This window comes from Bufo gargarizans, chromosome 3 (genome assembly GCF_014858855.1).
Source record: "Bufo gargarizans isolate SCDJY-AF-19 chromosome 3, ASM1485885v1, whole genome shotgun sequence".
Classification (NCBI taxonomy): Eukaryota; Metazoa; Chordata; class Amphibia; order Anura; family Bufonidae; genus Bufo; species Bufo gargarizans.
In genome coordinates, this window is record NC_058082.1 from 257,087,559 (window position 1) to 257,110,848 (window position 23,290).

The 23,290-nt window shown below is 41.3% G+C and overlaps 1 protein-coding gene across 3 annotated transcripts in view; it reads right to left on the reverse strand.

Annotated features, from left to right (window-relative positions):
• MSI2 (musashi RNA binding protein 2) overlaps positions 1-23,290 on the reverse strand; it is a 653,102-nt gene that overhangs the window by 136,567 nt on the left and 493,245 nt on the right. For all 3 annotated transcript variants that reach the window (XM_044285054.1, XM_044285053.1, XM_044285055.1), the window contains exon 9: positions 17,796-17,910. In XM_044285054.1, coding sequence (XP_044140989.1) covers positions 17,796-17,910 — 115 coding nt within the window. The remainder of the gene's footprint in view (positions 1-17,795; positions 17,911-23,290) is intronic.

Below are 23,290 nucleotides of genomic sequence, written 5' to 3' on the forward strand. Positions count from 1 at the left end.
AGACAATGGGGGCTAAAATAAGGTGTAATGGGGGATGATATGAGGCAATGGGGGGGGGATGATATGAGGCACGGGGGGGCTCATCTGAGGCCTGAATGGGGGGTCTTATTAACATTGGGGGTCTGTGAGCTGAGGTCTGATATTGGGCTCTTATCTGAGGTCTGATTGGGGGTCATTCACATTGGGGTCTGAGCTGAGGTCTGATTGAGGGTCTTCTTAACATTGGGGGTCTGATTGGGGGGTCTTATTAACATTGGGGGTCTGTGAGCTGAAATCTAATGAAAAATAAGTTTTGACAGGCACTCACTCACTTGGACAACTGGAAGTATTTACAGTATACTGGCCTCTATTAAAAAAAAAAAAAAAAAATGAAAAAAAAAAAGGAGGATATTAGTTGTTTGGCTCCACTGAGGAAGGAACAGGCCAAGGTTCTGAAACACATTTGATAGAGTTGGGGACCTCCAGATCGTGATTTATGCATCGATCGGATCCAAACAACTAATATACGGGAGCTCTCCATAAGGACTTACTGTGATACTTAGGTATCTACACAGGCCCCTGATCACGTGGGACGCTGAGTTTCCATAGTAGCAACATTTATGCTATTTGCCGTCCACGTGAGATGCCGTGCCTCGGAAACCGGAGTGCAGAGGTGGCGGGCTTGTTAAGTCACACTAGTGCTGGAGACCACGTAGGACGCATTGAACCTCCAGAACTGCAAGTAGTAGCCTGCAACTATCTATCGAAGATGGAATGATTAAGCCTTTTTGAAACAAGAACTTCTGCCTGCATCTAAATATGTCATTAAAACCCAGCTAAATATCTAAACGGACTGTGTATGCACGCTTTTCCTTTTACCATCTTGAACCTGAACGCAATTATTACTCCAAGCCTTAAGTGAATACTAATCTATACATTGAGAAATGTTCTTTTTAATTGATAGTGAATACTTACCTATACACTTCACCCATGTATTGAGGAATTCTAACCGAGGATTTATTATCCAGTTAGAGCGATTTCATAATCAGAGGGATCTCTTAATATATGGGGAAGTGAATTTCATGGTATATATCAGTGGAATCAATGTATACGTCTAAGTGAACCCTTTTGTATAATTCCTGCACATTTAGATTGACTCTATGTTAGAAATGTCTCTCAATGTGAACACTCCCCCAAACCCAATGGGAACATCTTTTTACACATTGAAAAAGTGAATTTCTGCAAGTTTTGCCAGGATTTTTAGATTCATACACAAAGAAGAAATTCCTCATCCTTTTTTATTACTAGAGGCCAGTACGCTGTAAATACTTACAGTTGTTTCAATTTTATGTGCATATTTTTTAATTATATGTGTAAGCTTTTAGAAATAAATTGGTGTATCCGCCTGTCAAAACGTATTTTATTTTAATTACTTTTTTAGACAGGGTGTGTCTATTTAAACAGTGCACCTTATCTCTTACGATTAATAGGAGAGCCACCTTTAAATACCATTTTTCTAATGAAAAATATTTTTTCCTATTGTCCTCCTCTAAAACCTAGGTGCGTCTTATGGGCCAGTGGGTCTGACAGGGCGAACAATACAGAATTTCAATCAGAGTGAGAGGGGAGGGAGAACATGAATATGAGTGTTCCCAGTATTGAAGGGCATAGCACACAAAGTTTTGCACAGGGCATCTCACACCAAATTAAATTGTTCTCAGATAGGGCAGCATAATACATGTGTGCAAGTTTACCTACAAGAACTAATGCTGTCTTGAAGGCAAAGGGTGGTCACACCAAATATTGATCTGAATAATAATTGATCTAAAAATAAACATCTGCCTAAAACTTTTGCACTGAATTGTGTGTGTGTGTGTATGTATGTGTATGTATAATATATATATATATATATATATATATATATATATATATATATAGTGGATATACAAAGTCTACACACCCCTGTTAAAATGACAGGTTTCTGTGCTGTAAAAAAATTAGACAAAGATAAATCATTTCAGAACTTTTTCCACCTTTAATGTGACCTATAAACTGTACCACTCAATTGAAAAACAAACTGAAATCTTTTAGGTGGAGGGAAGAAGAAAAAAAGAACTAAAATAATGTGGTTGCATAAGTGTGCACATCCTCTTATAACTGGGGATGTAGCTGTGTTCAGAATTAAGCAATCACATTCAACATCATGTTAAATAGGAGTCAGCATACACCTGCCATCATGTAAAGTGCCTCTGATTAACCCCAAATAAAGTTCAGCTGCTGTAGTTTGTCTTTCCTGAAATTTTCTTAGTCGCATCCCACAGCAAAAGCCATGGTCCACAGAGAGCTTCCAAAGCATCAGAGGGATCTCATTGCTAAAAGGTATCAGTCAGGAGAAGGGTACAAAAGAATTTCCAAGGCATTAGATATACCATGGAACACAGTGAAGACAGTCATCATCAAGTGGAGAAAATATGGCACAACAGTACTGGACGGCCCTCCAAAATTGATGAAAAGACGAGAAGAAAACTAGTCTGGGAGGCTACCAAGAGGCCTACAGCAACATTAAAGGAGCTGCAAGAATATCTGTCAAGTACTGGCTGTGTGGTACATGTGACAACAATCTCCTGTATTCTTCATATGTCTGGGATATGGGGTAGAGTGGCAAGACAAAAGCTTTTTCTTACGAAGAAAAACATCCAAGCCAGGCTACATTTTGCAAAAACACATCTGAAGTCTCCCAAAAGCATGTGGGAAAAGGTGTTATGGTCTGATGAAACCAAGGTTGAACTTTTTGGCCATAATTCCAAAAGATATGTTTGGCGCCAAAACAACACTGCACATCACCAAAATAACACCATACCCACAGTGAAGCATGGTGGTGGCAGCATCATGCTTCAGGGCTGTTTTTCTTCAGCTGGAACTGGGGCCTTAGTTAAGCTAGAGGGAATTATGAACAGTTCCAAATACCAGTCAATATTGGCACAAAACCTTCAGGCTTCTGCTAGAAAGTTGAACATGAAGAGGAACTTCATCTTTCAGTATGACAACGACCCAAAGCATACAGCCAAATCAACAAAGGAATGGCTTCACCAGAAGAAGATTAACGTTTTTGACTGGCCCAGCCAGAACCCAGACCTGAAAATCTGTGGGGTGATCTGAAGAGGGCTGTGCACAGGAGATACCCTCACAATCTGACAGATTTGGAGTGTTTTTGCAAAGAAGAGTGGGCAAATCTTGCCAAGTCAAAATGTGCCATACTGATAGACTCACCCAAAAAGACTGTAACCTAAAAGATTTCAGTTTGTTTTTCAATTGAGTTGTATAGTTTATAGGTCACATTAAAGGTGTAAAAAGATCTGAAATGATTTATCTTTGTCTTTACAGCACAGAAACCTGACATTTTAACAGGGGTGTGTAGACTTTTTATATCCACTGTGTGTGTGTGTGTGTGTGTATATATATATATATATATATATATATATGTTCAAAAAATTGCAGTGAGTTTAAAAAAAAGTCATTATAAATGTAAATGCACTGGAAATACTACACATTCAATTCCAAATCCAAATATAAATATTAGGCTGTTCAAAAAGTAGTGCCAGAATTTTTCTTTAAAACTCAAAAATGTTATGTATAAACTGGAAACATGTTTGAGATTTCACTTTACTTTGAACGATTAAACAAATATTTAGTGGCAAAACCATCATTTCTCAGAATTTCTTGACAAATTCAGGACAATTGGACTACATTCCACAGTTCAGCATTTTTGAGTTTTGTCTCATAAACTGCATTTTTGAGGCCAGTGCACAAACTCTCTCAGAGTGAGGTCAAGGGATTGGGCTGGCCACTTCATTACCTCAATCCTATTTCTCTGTAACCAAGATGTTGTTCGCTTACTGGTGTGTTTTGGGTCATCGTTCTGTTAAAACACACATTTCAAGGGCATCTCCTCTTCAGTTTAGGGTAACATAATGTTCTCAAGTATTTTGATATATTCAAACTGATCCATGATCCCTCATATGTGATAGATAGGCCCAACACCAAGGTATGATAAGGATTCCCATATCATGATTTTTTTCACCGTGCTTTACCATCTTCACAGTGTACTATGGCTTGAATTCCATTTTCAGGGGTCATCCGACATACTGTCTGCAGCCACTAGACCCAAAAAGAACAATTTTGCTTTAATTAGTCTAAAAAATGTTGCGTCGTTTCTCTGTGGGCCAGTCAATGTGTTCCTTGGCAAATTTCAACCTATTTAAGATATGTTCTTTTTTTTTTTCAACAGGACCTTGCATGGAGTTCTTGCTCGTAAATTGGTTTCACATAATCATCCTCCGATTGTAGCAGTACTCACCGGTAACTTCAGATCTTTCATGATATTTCTAGAAGTGATCATTGGCTGAGCCATTGCCATTTTGGCTATTCTTTGATCCATTCGAACAGTAGTTCCCTCCTTCCTTATGCGTTTTTCAGGTTTTGGTTTCCACTTCCAGCGATTTCAGATAATTTTAGGCTATAATTTGCTGTACTTCTCTATAAGTTTTCTCCTGACCAAACAACTTTTTAATCAAAGTATGTTCTTCATCAGAACAATGTCTGGAACAACCCAATTTCCACAGTATTTCAGAAGGAAATGCTCTATAATCAACATGTGCAGCATTTGCCACCCATCTAGTTTAAATAATATATATTAAATAAGGGCCAAACTTAACACCTGTTGTTCCACAGAATGAATGACTTCACCAATTTAACTCCTCACTGCTATTATTTTGAGCATGCTCATTTCAATTAAAGATTCAGTTACTCATGCATGTCCTAACTGTTAGGTCTGTTTTTTCCCATTACTCTACTAAACTTACAAGTAAACTATTTGCTAGGTATAAATATTACTTCAACCAAAAACAGTAATTTATTAGGTTAATTATGCTGGATTGCTATTTTTTTTATTGCTACTGTATATAAATATTATTGACATGGGAATGATGCCAGTTAAAAATTATTATTATTTTTATCAAGTGTCCACAGTATGGCCATGACACAGAAGATTCATACTTACTCGCTCCATGCCGCTCTGGTCCTCCTCGCTGTCCCTCAAGTTTGTGGTCTTAGCACTGTTTACATCCGGTTGGCTATGCGCATGGTCACAACGACTGGCTTCAGCGATGACATGCTGCCTGTGGGCACATCACCGCTGAAGCCAGTCATTAGCTGGAGCAGTGCATTTGTCCATAGCCAGGTGGAGGTAAACAACGTGAGAAACGGAAGATGGAGAGAGCTGGGGCAGAGAGGAGGACCAGAGTGGCATGGACCAGGTAAGTTCAGGGCCTGCTGTGGGCACTTGATTAAAAAAAAAAAAAAAAAAACATATTTGGTACATCGCTGGCTGCGATGCTGCACAGTGTGGTGATGTATCAGGGGGAGGGAGGAGGGGCTGGAGACCGGCAACTGCTGGAATCGCGGCAGGGCCCGGTGCAGTCACTGTACTCTTACTCCAGGCCTAGCCGATCACAGCAGCATTCATATGTAAACTGTAATCCTTAACCTCTTCTTAACTTTAGTTAAAGTAGCACTATTGCATGTACTACTACTTACTATCAAGCTCCCATAGCAGGCAGAGCGGCTGGCAGCTGTTACGTCACTCGCATGCTCATCCCGTTTTATGAATGAAGCAGGCCCAGCAGGCGCATGACGTGAGTGACGTTACGCTGCCGGTCGCTCGGTACGGGAGTTTGGTAGTAAATAGTAGTACATGGGACTGCTGTATAAAAGAGTGATCCATTTGAGGAACTGTCGACCAAAACCATACCCTTTATTGATGCAGATAAGCCCACTCTATTGAATCAAATGCCTTGGCTGCGTCTAATGAGGCTAAAGCCCATTCTGCGTTCAAGGAATGTCCCAATTGTGTAAACACCTGAACCCTTCTGATATTTTCTGTAGTAGACTTCCCCGGCATAAATTCCGTCTGGTCCGGATGGACCAGTGATAAAATTACCCGGTTCAATCGGGTGGCTAGAACCCTAGTTAGAATTTTATAGTCTATGTTCAGCAGTACAATGGGTCTATAAGAGCTGCAATCTAGGGAATCTTTGTCAGGTTTGAGAAATAATGGTGGCTTCCATAAATGACCGGCAGACTCCCTGTTTCCAGTGCTGCTTGTAGGGTTGACAACAATTGTGGTTCCAATACCTCTGAATATTTGGCATGGACTTCTTTAGGGAGTCCATCCAGACCAGGTGACTTCCCATTGTTGAGATCTGCTATGGCAACTGTTATTTCTTCCAAACTAATTGGGTGGTCCAGTTGGGCACTTTGAGTATTGGTAAGTTTGGGAAGGGAAATGCTCTCTAGGTATGTGGCTATCTCTATTTCTGATGTTATTATGCTAGATCTATATAATTCTTGATAGAATTGTGTAAAGGTCTAAAGCAGCTCTCACCTTATCCCTGCTAAGCAAAGTACGGACAACAGCCCCTGGGCTTAGCTGTTCCAACGATAATCCAAAAACGTTAGAAATCCAGCTCAAAGCAAAAACAGGGGAATCTTTATTTCAGTGGTTAAAACCTTCAAGTACAGGATATAATGTGCTGTAATACCCTGTACTGGAAGTTTTTAACCGCCAAAATAAATATTCCCTTGTTTTTGCTTTGAGCTGGATTTCTAAAGTTTTTGGAGGTCTGGAGGATTGTTTCTTGCGTGCTATACTCTTGACCTGCAGAGTTCCTGACTGATAATATTGTTGAAGAAGGTAAATTATAGTGGATTAATTGAGCCAATAGTTTAGCTGATTGATTCCCTAGCTCGAATGCTGTTTGCTTCATGAAAAATAGTTTCCTATCTGCTTTGTCTTTTAGTATAGTTAGGTATTGCCTGCCTGCTTGGAGCCATGCATTTATATTAGCGTCTGTTGGATGACTGATGTATTGTTGTTCCAATATTTTACATTGGGATTCTATCTCCATCTCCAAGCGTTTAGTGTCTTTTTTTATGTAAGAAATGCTGGAGTGTAGGGAAGAAATGGTTTTAGAGTATCCCAGACCAGGGTAATATTAGACTCATCTACATGTACTTCCAGGAATTCTTTTATCTGGCAAGATGTCCCATCTGCTGAACCCAACAGATTCAACCAGAATGGATGCATGCTCATCCTGTACATCACTGAGGAAGTACCCCGTATTAGAGTGCCTAGCATTGGTGAATGATCTGATATCCCCCTAGGTAAGTATGACATGGAGCGAAGATTTAATAATGCTAACTCATTGCCTAGTACGTAGTCTATTCGGATTAGGGAGTTATGCCCACTGCTATAGCAGGAGTAAACCCTACCTCTGGGATGTTTGGTTCTCCAAAAGTCAAACCACCTGAACTCAGTCAAGAATCTGTTGAGTTGAGAGGGGCTCCAAGTATTGATTGGGTCTATTGTATCTGTAAAGCGGTCTAACTAAGGATCCATCAACATATTTAAATCACCCATGCAGATTACTCTAGAATGTGGGTAAGTGGCTGCATAGGTAACTGCTAAATGTAATATGTGCATAGATCCAGGAGGGGGGTTATAGATACCTAAAAATTTATATTGTACTGTCAATTAGAGAGTGGACAAAGACCTATCTGCCTTCTGAATCAACGGCCAAGTCTTTTACCTCCCAGCGTAGTTGTTTGTGAATTAATAGTGACACCCCTCGTGAAGAAGAGGTGTGATGAGAATGTGCGGCCCACTGGACCCAGGGTTTCTGTAAAACTTTAGAGGTGGTAGTAGTCAGATGTGTCTTCTGAAGACACATGATTTGCTGGCTAGAATTCCTAATAAAGGCCAGCAGCATAGATCTCTTTTGTGGTGTACCTAATCCCCTGACATTCCATGATAAGATTTTTAGCTCGGCCTTGGACTCAAAGGCAGACATGGGTTGTCAGATGTGAAGCTCGGCGCAACAGGTGTAATTGTACTACAGGAATAACTACAGCTAACCAATGAAACATTATTGTTTTAAATTCAAACAAAACTGTAACCGTATGCTAACTTTGAATGTAGGGATAGCTCCGGAGTGACACCGGGATGCTTCCGTCTACGGTAACTATTGGCAGAAGCATGAGGGCTGTGGCTACAAAAATGGCATAACCATTAAACTAATAAGTATAGAAATTAACGCCCCATAGCTTTATCTAACATGGAACTATATATACTCATGTTACCATCTAGGATACAGTATATTAGGTAAACAGAACCAATTCGTTGCCATTAGTTAGTAACTAGTCCCTAGGAACTGCAGGATCTTCTCCTTAAGGACAGCCATTCCGTGACTTCTCCAGGAGATGTAAAAAGACCACTCTGTCTTCGTCCACCACTCTGAGCCTTACTGGATAGCCCATGGAGTACGAGATGTTTACTTCTCTCAGGCGCCTCTTTACATCCATAAATGTGGCACGTTGTTTCTGCAGTTCAATGGAAAAGTCTGGAAAGATGAATACTCTGGCACCATCATTCTTGATTTCTTGCCATCTTCTAGCCAGAGCAAGTATCCTGTCCCTGTCTTTGCAATTGAGGAACCTGGCAAGCATGGGACGAGGTAGGGTCCTGGGCGGCGGAGGTTTTGCTGGTACTCTGTGTGCCCATTCTATTGCGTAGACTGAGGAGAACTCTGCACCTGGAAAGAGCTCCTTTATCCATTTTTCTATGAACTCGTCAGGTGTGTGACCTTCAGCTCTTTCTGGCAATTCGATTATTCTGATGTTATTTCAGCAGAGCCTGTTTTCTAGGTCGTCTGCTTTTTGCAGGACCGTGGAACCATAGCAGCAACATCTTCTATGCGTGTTATATACGCTCTTCCGCATGCTGAACTTACTCCCGCAGGTTATGCAGGTCTTGGCGTAATAACCCCAGGTCAATTTTGACTTAATCTATTTTCCCTGTGAGAGATGTCTTACAAGCTGTTATAGCCTCCAGAACTTGAGCGGTTACTTGTTTGAGCATGGGTTCTTCTTGGTCCTCCTCAGTGGGCATTGTTAAATCCTTGCCCTAGTGTGAAAATTTCTCTACAGTAATGGTGATAGTGTTCCCTCGTCAGGTTTTCTGTCAAATTCACACAATTTCTCAGCACTGCTCTGATCTTTGCGGCCCCATTGTTATATTGGAATATTTGGACTGGCAATATGAGATGTAGGGTCTGGGAAGCACTGTATTTCTTTGTACAGTAGTCCTGAAAGAACTTTTTCCCTCTGGGTTCGTTTTAGATTTCAGTAAGCAGGGCAATAAGCTGTGTCAATTATCTGGCAGTCCTCAATTCTATTGAATATTTTGCAAAGAAATACGGAAGAGGGTTGTTGTACCCTCCCTCCGCTGACTTAAATGCCTGTAGTGCAGTATTTTTCTGCCTTCACAGTGTGCTGTATGCGCACAGCCAAGATGGCTGACTGGCGGGAAAATGGAGGTGCCTGAATGGTGGCCGTCCCTTATTCCTTCGCCCGCTGCCTCCCTATGCTCCCCAGCACTCCTGTACTGCTCGGTTCCACTGCGCAGGTGGATCGCGCTTCTTCTTCTGGACTCCCGATTGGGCGCAGCCTCGGCGTGCGCTCAGTCGAGGGGACCTCACCAGCTCGCGGTATTAACCTCTGCTAGTGGGGCTTGCTGAGGAGACTATTGCCTGTTAAATGGTGGTGATATCTTCAGGATTTGTCCCGATATGTAGCTTTGGCCACGGAGCTCCCTTTAGCTGCGTTCAGCCATTTTTGTTGCTGGCCACACACCCCTGTACTTCACGTTTTCAGGTCTACATTCCTGTATATAATTCTAAGTTGGCTCAGAATGCAGTTTGTGCTTACTTTTATTTCTGTATGTATACATACATGTATACATAATATGAATATTTTTGCTAATTCAATGCAGAGGCCTTATTTTATGCCAATAGGTAAAGTTGTTTCTTGAGGTGCGGCCCCATAGTGATAGTGGGGTTCTGTTAGGCACAATTTTTGTAGGTGCAAATATTCGTACAAAGGTGCACCCTGCTTTTAAAATTTCATGACATTTTAAAAAAATCTTCAGTCATTCCTGATAGCTGTATATTGTGTCATCATGAGATCAGAGGTCTTATTCTATACTGGCAGAATAAGCAGACAAACTCATGCATTTTGGGACTTCCTGACTGTCCCCCATAGGGAGATAGCCCATCTTTGGGATAAATGATTGATCAGCATTCAACTTTTCAAATACACCGCCCAATAAAAAAAATACAGTGGATAATTAATGCTCTTCATTGAAATAAACAAGCATATTTGGCTAATACCAATGTATTTATTTATGGGGGGCACGTGTAGAGCCACCTTAAAGTGGATGGACACTTTCTAGCTAGTGTTGTAGTATGGCACTTACTAATATAGCCTTTGTTGATATTCCGCGCCCTTTGCTATATTTCCTTGTTCGGCAAGTCTTCTGTGCTTTCCTTATAGAGGTCCTGTCTAAGATGGCCGCTGATGGATGGTCACATGATCAGTCACATCACCCAGCCTCCTCCATTCACACACACACTATACCTGAACTAAACTATAAACAGTGCAGCTGGCAGGTGCAGTGTATTTGAATGGAGGAGAATGAGTAATTGCCCTGGTCACATGACCCTCAGCAGCCATTTTATGGACAGGAAATCTGCGTGGGCAGCACAAAAACTTTGGCAAATAAGGAGGCAAACTTTATGAAATGCAGAAAATGAAGCAGAATACCAACAAAGGCTATAGTGGTAAGTCCCCTATATCCATCTTACAACACTAGCTAAAGAGGGCCCTTCCTCCCTTTAAGGCTGCCTTCAGATGCTGGTTAAATGGCTTGTGAGCTGTATTTAAGAGCTGGGATCTCATCCAGTTATGAGTAGCGCAGATTATACATGATGGGAGCCTATCATCTGATTTTTTGGGCGTTACACAAAGCTGTATTATAGCCATCTCACTACTGCTTAACCCATCAATGGTGACATTATTCTATTCCTGTAGAAAATGGAATTCACCATTAAATTATCTTGCATTTAAACATATTTAACAGACATATGCCATTATACAATGCCTTCACCACAAATAAACCACATAGAAGCCAGTTAAAGGAAAAAAAAAAGTATGTGAAGCTGTCAATGCTACATTTGGAGATGAGAATAAATGTGTGACTCAATTTCTCTCTAGGAGAAATGATCTTTCTAAGTCGGAATGAACATACTGCATGCTTCATCATTCTATTTTAGTGAATAGGAGTAAAACAGTCTATTTAAGACATCTATTTAAATGCAAATTTGGATATCCCAGGAGGAAATATTAATCATTTACAAGGAAGAGAATCTTTAAGACCATTTTTGAGGCAGAAATTAGTTGGTTGGCACACAGAATAGATCCAGACATAAGCACTTCTATGCTGATATGAAACTAGAAGAGATCCCCATTAATGAAGTCCTAAGGTCATGAAAAAAAAAATACTAGGCAAGTCCAAAGGGTCCAATCTGTCTGTATAGTTTTCAAAATGAAATACAGATTTTATTAGAAAAGCTAAGCAAGAGAAAAGGTGATTTCAACCGTAAATCTAAATGTTAAAGCATAAAAAAAAAACATTTTCCAGAATTTCTTTTTGTAAGATGAAGTTGAAGTGAATACTTTTTTGTTATATTTTAATACAGCATGGTGTCTTATCTGCCTTGGGACACATTCTGCTTATTTAAGGGGCCTTTTCCCAAAACCAATCAGCTAATCAGATAGGATAGACCATCACTTGTAAAGAGTTGCACAAACCCTTTAAAGTGGTTGAACTTTCTAATATACTTTCTGCATGAATTCTTTCCTGGTGGGAAGTTCAGAGCTTAGAACATTATCTCGAACACAATATCGTACCAAGGAGTCTAAGAATAACACTGGTTTCTGCTGCTAGATGCAGAAATGCTGTCCTAATGACCAAATGGGAACAAGAGGCAACAAATAGTTCCCTCCGTTTCATGAAAATTCTAGTAGAACAAGAACGGTTAACACTAGAAGGTCTTGATAAGAAATTAAAAAAGAACACATTACTATCACTCAATTCTATGCCCAGGAGGCGGAATTTGGGACAAAAGAAAAACAACTGCAGGCGTCATTAGAGAAATTTCAATACCATCTGAAAGAGATGAAGCACAAACAATTTACACGTGAGCTGGCGGACTTTAGAGAAAACAAAGCCTATACATGCAGGACTTTCATCGCCGCTCAAAAATCATGTTCTGAGCAGACACCGAACGGAGTCCATTATAGTCTATGGGGTCTTTAGGCTCTGTTACGCTCAGTTAGGTCTCAGTTATCTGCAGAATCCGTCCATTCCGTTCTCCTGCTCCTTGACGGAGCCGGAGAACGGAAAGGAATAACGGTGATGTGAACGAGGCCTTAGTGAAAGGGGGCAGACGGTGGAAAGGGACACAGATTCGTCCTCAACAGAAACAGAACATTCTGAGTCGGATAAGGAACAAAATATGGGAAGTAAGAAAAATTTGTCGAGAGGGAGAGGTCGGGGTAGAAGGAACTACAAAGGGATCAATATAGTAGAGGTAATCATGGTTTTTTTAGATCTCAATCCATCGTATCCTCTATGGAACCGCTCTCAACAACAGCCAACAACAATCTACCTATCCAGAGACAAAGATCTTGGGAAAAGGGCTTTCATTTGTCCCCACACCTAAGTTTAATCTTTTTAAAACTCTAGTGGATATCAACTTATTTGTGCGGAAACTTAGGTGATTTAAACATTTTCGTAAGATTGAGAAAAAACAGAGCCAGGAAATGGGGGTTCCTGCGGAGATGGTTGCAGACGTCCAATTATTACAAAGTTTAGCTGCCCGAAATGAGCCAGCATTGGGTGAGGGTCCCTTCACTGCATTAAAGAAAAAAAGCACAAAGACACCAACTGTAGGTGACACAAATTGCACTGATGTATTTTTTAATCTAGTGAGCACTGAATTGGAAACGACACACTTATATTCTGCTCCCCTAAGGCTACTTTCACACTTGCGTTCGGAGCGGATCCGTCTGGTATCTGCACAGACGGATCCGCACCTATAATGCAAACTGTGGTATCCGTTCAGAACGGATCCGTCTGCATTATATTTCGGATCCGTCCTGACTTTGCATTGAAAGTCAATGGGGGACGGATCCGTTTGAAATTACACCATATTGTATCTGTAAGAATAATTCAAGGCAACTGGACGTACTGTAGATTTCTTGAAAATGTTTCACTCATTCTTCCAACAAGCTTTCTCAATTCTGAGTGATTGTACAAAAATTCTGGGAATAAATATGTAACTGAATCCACATCTGGTAATTATACCCAGCATTGGGTCAAAGGTGTTGATTCCATTATCCTAATTGGAGTCAGTAGGTGATAAAGACTTCCCAGAAAAAGGTGTCAAGACAGCATTGTATGTGGCAGACAATAGATATCTAACCCCCCCACCTCTATTCAAGCTTGGCTTCTCCATTTTTACGTAGATGGCCTCCTTCACGCCTCGTTGGGCGTTTGGGTGTCCGCCTCCTGAGTGGAACGGAGGCGAATCGGAGCCATACTGATGCATTCTGAGCGGATCCTTATCCACTCAGAATGCATTGGGGATGTACTGATCCGTTCAGGGGAGCCTTCAAACGAAACTCACAAGCGGAACCCAGAACGCAAGTGTGAAAGTAGCCTAAATTGCACAAAGGAGGAACTACAGGCCTTAGAGGACTTAGACTATAATACAAGTATAAATGGCACTGAATGGTACATGGGGGGCACTGAATGGCACTTGGGGGGCATTGGATGGCACTGGGAACAGTGTGAATGGCATTTGGGGGCACTGTGGAGGTCACTGTTAGTCGGGGAACTGTGCGGGTCACTGTTAGTCGGGGAACTGTGCGGGTCACTGTTAGTCGGGGAACTGTGCGGGTCACTGTTAGTCGGGGAACTGTGCGGGTCACTGTTAGTCGGGGAACTGTGCGGGTCACTGTTAGTCGGGGAACTGTGCGGGTCACTGTTAGTCGGGGAACTGTGCGGGTCACTGTTAGTCGGGGAACTGTGCAGGTCACTGTTAGTCGGGGAACTGTGGAGGTCACTGTTAGTCGGGGAACTGTGGAGGTCACTGTTAGTCGGGGAAATGTGGAGGTCACTGTTATTCGGGGAACTGTGGAGGTCACTGTTATTCGGGGGAACTGTGGAGGTCACTGTTGACTTCTATGGGTCCTAAGTCTGCATATTAAGGACCAGAATAGCACATGTTCTATGTTTTTCAGACCTGACATACAGATATGGAAAACACATGGACATCATTAGTGTGCTTTCCACATTCATATGGCAGTCCTACAAAAGACAGAACATGTCCTATTCTGGTCCTCAAAATGCAGACTTGGAACCCATAGAAGTCAATGGCTGAGCAAAAAAAAATAAAAAAATGCTGAGTGGGCAGTATCATGCAAGATGGTAAGGGAAGCAGCGTTTTGGTGTCCGCCTCCAAAGCGGAATGGAGACGGAACGGAGGCAAACTGATGCAGTCTGAGCGGATCCTTTTCCATTCAGAATGCATTAGGGCAAAACTGATCCGTTTTGGACAGCTTATGAGAGCCCTGAACGGATCTCACAAACTGAAAGCCAAAACGCCAGTGTGAAAGTAGCCTTAGACACTACAGTAAGTGAGAAATAGACTAGTAAGATTCATGTCTGTGTGCAGTAACATGGCCACATGTAGTGGGAGTAGATCCTGCAGACTGAACAGTGGTGGCCATGGCCAGCCTGTGACTCATCACTCTGCAGTGCAGCCAGGCTTTATCAATAAAGTTATGTATTCAACAAAACAGGAAACTGGGAAAGTAAGCAGATTTACTAGGATAGTCTGATGCCCAGACGCGGGAAACAGCACAGACATGAAAAACAAGTATTGGGTGCATATACAGTGGATATAAAAAGTCTACACACCCCTGTTAAAATGTCAGGTTTCTGTGATGTAAAAAAATGAGACAAAGATAAATCATTTCAGAACTTTTTCCACCTTTAATGTGACCTATAAACTGTACCACTCAATTGAAAACCAAACTGAAATCTTTTAGGTAGAGGAAAGAAAAAAAATAAAAAAAAAATAATATGGTCGCATAAGTGTGCACACCCTTAAATTAATACTTTGTTAAAGCACCTTTTGATTATATTACAGCACTCAGTCTTTTTGGGTATGAGTCTATCAGCATGGCACATTTTGACTTGGCAAGATTTACCCGCTCTTCTTTGCAAAAACACTCCAAATCTGTCAGATTGGGAGGGCATCTCCTGTGCACACAGATTTTCAATCGGATTCAGGTCTGGGCTCTGGCTGGGCCATTCCAAAACTGTAATTATCTTCTGGTGAAGCCATTTCCTTTGTTGATTTGGATGTATGCTTTGGGTCGTTGTCACGCTGAAAGATGAAGTTCCTGTTCAAAGTTTTGTGCCAATATTGATTGGTATTTGGAATGGTTCATAATTCCCTCTAGCTTAACTAAGGCTACTTTCACACTTGCGGCAGGACGGATCCGACAGGCTGTTCACCCTATCGGATCAGTTCTTCCGCTATTTCGCCGTGCCACCGCTCCATCCCCATTGACTATAATGGGGACGGGGCGGAGCTACGGCGCAGTATGGCAGTTCGCGGTGAGAGGCCGCCGGACTAAAAAGTCGGACATGCAGGACATTTAGTCCAGCGGCCTTTCGCAGTGCACTGCCATGCTGCGCCGGAGCTCTAAAGCATGATGCTGCCACTACCATGATTCACTGTGGGTATGGTGTTCTTTTGGTGATGTGCAGTGTTGTTTTTGCGCCAAACATATTTTTGGGAATTAAGGCCAAAAAGTTAAACCTTGGTTTCATCAGAGCATAACACCTTTTTCCACATGCTTTTGGGAGACTTCAGATGTGTTTTTGCAAAATGTCAGAAAGACCAACCAGAGCAGCTGAACTTTATTTGGGGTTAATCAGAGGCACTGTAAATGATGGCAGGTGTATGCTGACTCCTGTTTAACATTGTTTTGAATGTGATTGCTTAATTCTGAACACAGCTACATCCTCAGTTATAAGAGGGTGTGCACACTTATGCAACCACATTATTTTTTTCTTCCCTCTACCTAAAAGATTTCAGTTTGTTTTTCAATTGAGTGGTACAGTTTATAGGTCACATTAAAGGTGAAAAAAGTTCTGAAATGATTTATCTTTGTCTCATTTTTTTACATCACATAAACCTGACTTTTTAGATCCACTGTACATGCATGATGAGGGGTGTTAGGAGCACATAAAAATAATGTTGATTTTGGAAATGGACAACCTCTTTAAATAAAAACTCAAGCAGAAACTGTAAGGCCTCTTTCGCACTTGCGTTGTCCGGATCCGTTGTGTACTCCATTTGCCGGAATTACACGCCGGATTCGGAAAAACGCAAGTGAACTGAAAGCATTTGAAGACTGATCCGTCTTCAAAATGTGTTCAGTGTTACTATGGCAGCCAGGACGCTATTAAAGTTTTGGTTGCCATAGTAGTAGTGGGGAGCAGCATACTTACCGTCCGTGCGGCTCCCGGGGCGCTCCAGAATGAGGTCAGTGCGCCCCATGCGCATGGATGACGTGTCCATGCGATCACGTCATCCATGCGCGTGAGGCGCCCTGACGTCACTCTGGAGCGCCCCGGGAGCCGCACGGACGGTAAGTATACTGCTCCCCTGCTCCCCGCTACACTTTACCATGGCTGCCAGGACTTTTTAGCGTCCTGGCAGCCATTGTAACCATTCAGAAAAAGCTAAACGTCGGATCCGGTAATGCGCCGAAACGACGTTTAGCTTAAGGTTGGATCCAGATTAATGCCTTTCAATGGGCATTAATTCCGGATCCGGCCTTGCGGCAAGTGTTCAGGATTTTTGGCCGGAGCAAAAAGCGCAGCATGCTGCGGTATTTTCTCCGGCAAAAAAACGTTCCGGTCCTGAACTGAAGACATCCTGATGCATCCTGAACGGATTTCTCTCCATTCAGAATGCATGGGGATAATCCTGATCAGGATTCTTCCGGCATAGAGCCCCGACGACGGAACTCTATGCCGGAACAAAAGAACGCAAGTGTGAAAGAGCCCTAAATAAGATAAAATAACAAAAAAGCGATACTTACCCCTTTTTACCCTGCTACTTTCTGTGTTGTGCAATGGTCCTCCCCACCGCTATTTTTCTGCTTGTAGAGGTGATGTCTCAAACACATCACGTCACTGCTGCAGACAATCAAAGACCTCAGCAGTACTGCTGAGGCCAGCAATTGGCTGCCCAATGACCTGTGTGGGCGGGACATCAAACAGGCACCGGGAGGCACTATCTTAATGCCTTTCTTCTACGTAGCCTTTCATATGAACATTTACATTTTGTTTATTCAATCCTTTCATCTTGTAGTAGATAGAACTGGCGGTTACACATTGAGGGCAAATGCTATACAATATGCATAACCATTAATATACAGTATACAGGGAATTACCAAAAATAAAGTGTAGCAGATGTCAAACCACATTTATTTAAACTGCAAAATGTACACTTAATCTGTTGTATAGACACTGACATCTTGATTGTGACAAAAGTTCTTATAAGTTACAGAACTTGATTAAAGTCATATTTTAAAGCTTCATTCCCTCCAGCAGACAATCTTATTTTAAGTGAAAGATTTTTCCTTCCATCTGAAGGAATTCATTTTCTGTATTAAAAAAGTGCAAGTATCGCAAATATGTAATAACACCTCCAAACATACTGTGAAATTTATGAAAAGGGAAATTAGAAAGCTATAAATAAAGTAGGAGCACTTACCCAGCATTCCCATCCCCAGCATGAATGCATCCATAGTGTAGGGGAGACCTCTCGCCCTTCCTCTCGTTCCAGGAGGAAACATAACCTCTTTAGGCTGTGCTTTCTTACATTCAACCTACAGAAAAAAAAAAAAAAAGAAATTGCATGATTAGATGTAAATTAATTCTATTCAACTGTCAAGTAACAATGCTGATGGCAAAACTAAGGCTACTTTCATATTAGAGTTCCGTTTGAAGGCTCTCACAAGCGGCCCCGAACGCATCCGTACGGCCCTAATGCATTCTGAGTGGATGCGGATCCGCTCAGAATGCATCAGTCTGGACAGCGTTTGGCCTCTGCTCCGCTCAGCAGGCGGACACCTGAACACTGCTTGCAGCGTTCGGGTGTCCGCCTGGCCGTCCGGAGGCAAACGGATCCGTCCAGACTTACAATGTAAGTCAATGGGGATGGATCCGTTTGAAGTTGACACAATATGGCTAAATTTTCAAACGGATCCGTCCCCCATTGACTTTCAATGTAAAGTCTGGACGGATCCGTCCGAGCTACTTTCACACTTAGATTTTTTTTTTTTTTATATATAATGCATACGGATCCGTTCTGAACGGATCCCATCGTCTGCATTATATGAGCGGATACGTCTGTGCAGACCCCAAACGGATCCGCTCTGAACGCAAGTGTGAAAGTAGCCTTAAAAAAACTAGTTTGTCTTGGGACCCGACATGTACGGAGGCCTAAGAGGCCCAGCCCCCAGGATGGGTCTCCTAGGGAACTGTAGGCGTCTTACAGTGTAAGAGACTAACAGTTCAATACAGCACAATACAGATGTATTTTGCTGCATTGAAACAGAGATCAGACCCTGTAATGTTGAAGTCCCAGAGTGAGACAAATAATAAAGTGAATAAAAGTAAAAAAAATAAAGCTTTACAAAAAAATGTAAAGTTTCAAGTGGAAAAAAAAGCGTCCTTTTCCCAAAATAAAGTAAAAAAAATAGTAAAAAAAATAGGGAAAACAACAAAAGTAGACATATTAGGTATCGCCACGTCCGTATCGACCAGCTCTATAAAACTATCACATGACCTAACCCCTCAGGTGAACACCGTGAAAGAAAATGTACTAAAAAAAGCTATTTTTTGTCACCTTACATCACTAAAAGTGCAACACCAAGCAATCAAAAAGGCATATGCCTCCCAAAATAGTACCAATCTAACAGTCACCTTATCCCGCAAAAGCCCCTACCTAATACAATCGCCTAAAAAATAAGGAGACACAAAAACATGATTTTTTTTGTTTCAAAAATAATTTTATTATGTTAAATGTAAAAAATGTATATATATTTTTTTTAAGTAGACATATTAGGTATCGCCGGGTCTGTAACAACCTGCTCTATAAAAATATCACATGACTTAACTCCTCAGGTGAACACCATGTCAAAAGCCATTTGTTCTTCCCTTACATCATAAAAAGTGTAATAGCAAGTGATCAAAAAGTCCTATACACCCCAAAATAGTGCCAATAAAACTGTAACCTCATCCTGCAAAAAATGAGCCCCTACCTAGGACAATCACCCCAAAAAATAATAATAATATGGCTCTCGGACTATGGAGACACTAAAACGTGTTTCAAAAATGATGTTATTGTGTAAACTTAAATAAATAAAAAAGCATACATATTAGGTATCGCCGCGTCAATAACAACCTGCTCTATAAAAATATCACATGACTTAACCCCTCAGGTGAACACCGTAATAAACAAAAATAAAAACGGTGTCAAAAGCCATTTTTTGTCACCTTACATCACAAAAAGTGTAATATCAAGTGATCAAAAAGTCATATACACCGCAAAATAGCTCCTACCTAAGACAATCTCCCAAAAAATAAAATAAAATTATGGCTCTCTTACTATGGAGACACTAAAACATGATTTTTTGTTTAAAAAATGCTGTTATTGTGTAAAACTTAAATACAAAAAGTATACATATTAGGTATTGCTGAGTCCATAAGAAGCTGCTGTATACAAATATCACATGACCTAACCTCTCAGGTGGACACTGTAATTTTAAGTGTGTAAAAAGAAAAGCAATTTTTTATCACCTTACATCACAAAAAGTATAATACCAAGCGATCAAAAACTCATTTGGAACCTAAAATAGTACCAATCAAGACAGTCGCCGAAAAAAAAAAAAAAAAAATATGGCTTTCAGAATATGGAAACACTAAATAAAATGCTATTATACAAAACTGAAACAAACAATTGTTGCGTCCATAACAACCTGCTCTATAAAAATACCACATGATCTAACCTGTTAGATGAACACTGTAAATAACAAAAAATAAAAACAGTACCAAAACAGCTATTTTTTGTTACCTTGCCTCACAAAAAGTGTAATATAGTGCAACCAAAAATCATATGTACCCCAAAATAGTACCAACAAAACTGCCAACCTATCCCATAGTTTCCAAAATGGGGTCACTTTTTTGGCGTTTCTACACTAGGGGTGCATCAGGGGGTCTTTAAATGTGACACAGCAGCTTAAAATTATTCCAGTGAAATCTGCCTTCCAAAAACCATACGGCGTTCTTTTCATTCTGCCCCCTGCCGTGTGCCCGTACAGCAGTTTACGATCAGATATGGGGTGTTTCTGTAAACTACAGTATCAGGGTAATGAATATAGAGTTGTGTTTATAGGTAGTGAATATAGAGGCTGTTAACACTTGCTTTGTTAGCAGAATTTTTTTTTTATTAAAATGGAAAATCTGCCCAAAAAGTGAAATTCTGAAATTTCATCTCCATTTTCCATTAATTCTTGTGAAACACCTAAAGGGTTAACAAAGTTTGTAAAACCAGCTTTGAATAGCTTTAGGGGTGTAGTTTCTAAAATGGGGTAATTTTTGGGTGGTTTCTATTATGTAAGCTTCACAAAGTGACGTCAGACCTGAACTGCTCCTTAAAAATTGGGTTTTGGAAAATTTCTGAAAATTTTCAAGATTTGCTTCTAAACTTTTAAGCATTCTAATGTCCCCAAAAAATAAAATGGCATTCACAAAATGATCCAAACATGTAGTAGACATAAGGGGAATGTAAAGTAATAACTATTTTTGGAGTTATTACTATCTATTATAAAAGTAGAGAAATGTAAATTTGCAACTTTTTCCAAATTTTGGGTAAATTTGGTATTTTTTTTATAAATAAAAATGACATTTTTGGACTCAATTTTACCACCATCATGAAGTACAATATGTGACGAGAAAACAATCTCAGAATGGCCTGGATTAGTAAAAGCGTTATAAAATTATTACCACATAAAGTGACACAAGTCAGTTTTGCAAAAATGGCAAGGTCCTTAAGGTTGTCTTTTTTATTTTTATATTGATGACCTATACTTGGGTCATCGATATCAAATCGGCTGGGGGCCGACTCCTCGTACCCCCATCGTTCAGAGAAAGCAGCTTTGGCTCGAATGCTCTTCATAGTTTATATGCTCGCCGCCGCCGCCGCATCCGCGAGCAGGTATAATTATAGTTAAGCCGTCCCATTCATTTTAATGGGACGGCTCCTTCCTATTCATGTGAATACTATAGAGCCATCCAATCTAAATGAATGGGGACATTGGAATGTAATTACACCTGCTTACTGCTGCGGTTGCTTCTACTAGCAGGTAAGTCAGCTGATCAGCGTGGGTCCTGGGAGTAAGATCCCTGCCGATCTGATATTGATAACCTATCCTGAGGGTAGGTCACAAATAAAGCAGACAACCCCTTTAAGGAAGGAGGTCACATCATCTTTTTGCAATATGTATATCTTAACGGATGCCTCAGAGTGTTGTCATACAGTGGCTTCTGTTCACCGTAGAGTCTCATAAGATCGTATGAGTGCGGGACATTAGTCCCACAGGCAGCCCGATGTCCACAGCATCATTGTAATCTATGATGCTGTGTGCTCCTGTGCACACGAACAATGCCGCTCCGGGACATATGGCCCGCTCACGGACCGTATATATCTCGGAGGGCATACGGTCGTGTGCAAGGGACCTAAGTATGAAGCACTGTGACATCAGCCATGACATAAAATACTGAAGTGCACCTCAAGTAAATATCAACATCTTTAGAGGTACATCATTTTATGTTCTCAAAAGGTATGTAATAAGCCATAAAAATTGTCATAATTATTGGACAACTTTGATCTCTTCTGGGCACTTTGCTCAGTAATTTTCATAGTACTGTAAATGACAAAAAGAAAAAAGGGAAAGGAGAAACAGTGAAGAAATAGCTCATGGGTGTTTAAAGGGGTTATCCCACTTTGCGTTTTTATACTTACCTGCTCCCACCGCGCGTTCACTTCCTGGATTCTGGCTGGGGGCGGGCTTCATCTTGATTGAAGTCTTCTCCCGGCCGGGCCACGCGCTGGACTGAACGAGCACGCCGCCGCGCATGCGCGATGGTGACTTATTTCTGGCCAGTATAGTACAGAGCCGGCGTGCGCATTCGCAGCTCTGTACTATTCTGGCCGGGAAGAAGTCACCGTCGCGCATGCGCGGCAGCGTGCGCGTTCAGGACAGAGAGCGGCCCGGAGAAAACAAGGCGTCTTCTGGGCAAGCGCGACCATCGGGATTTTGGAGAAGAGCGGTGGCCGTAACCAGGGGAGACCGAGTCACAACAATAAGGTAAGTGGGGATGAATTTTATCCTAATCGGTGGGAATTTGTTAATAAAGTATATTTACAAAAATTATCACTGTCAAATCATTAACAGATTTAACAGTGATCATTATGATGGGATAACCCCTTTAACTTACAACATCAATTCGTACGGTTTTAAAGGGGTATTCTGGTTGTTTGAAGTATCCTTATCCACAGGATAGAAGATAAATATTAGATTGGTGAGGGTCCTAGCACTGGGACCCTCACCAATCATGAGAACGGGGGCCCCATACCTCCTGCAGCCTCACTAAAATGAATGGTGCTGCCGGTCGCATTCCCGACCAGTGGTAGGACTCCCACCGATCTAATAGTGTATCCCCTATCCTGTGGATGGGGGATAACTTCAAACAACTGGAATACCCCTTTAATATTTAGTACCTAGTAGACACCTTAATAAATAAAACAAGTTTTAGTTTGCAATCTTCATTACTTTATTAATTTTCAGACTCCCTAACATTCAGTTTGCAACCTTCTCCTAGTTTTAGACTTTTCTCATGTGGGGGTGTCCCTCCTAGCAATGCATGCTGGATCTGTGTGTCCAGGATGCTGCCGCTTTCCCCCTGCAAACTGTCATGTGTGTGCCACACATACAGCCTTTATGAGGTGCCCTCCTTAAGTTCTCTCTCCCCTTCCCATTCACACATCTTCCATGTAAAACATACTGCCTCTATCTCTAATACTGAGAAAAGGTGGGGGAGAGCAGAGAGAACTATCAGTAACAGGAGCAGTGCTTTGACAGATTTGTCAGATTCACCAGACGGGTGTAGGACACATGTTCTGCAGAAGCAAAATAGCAGTCA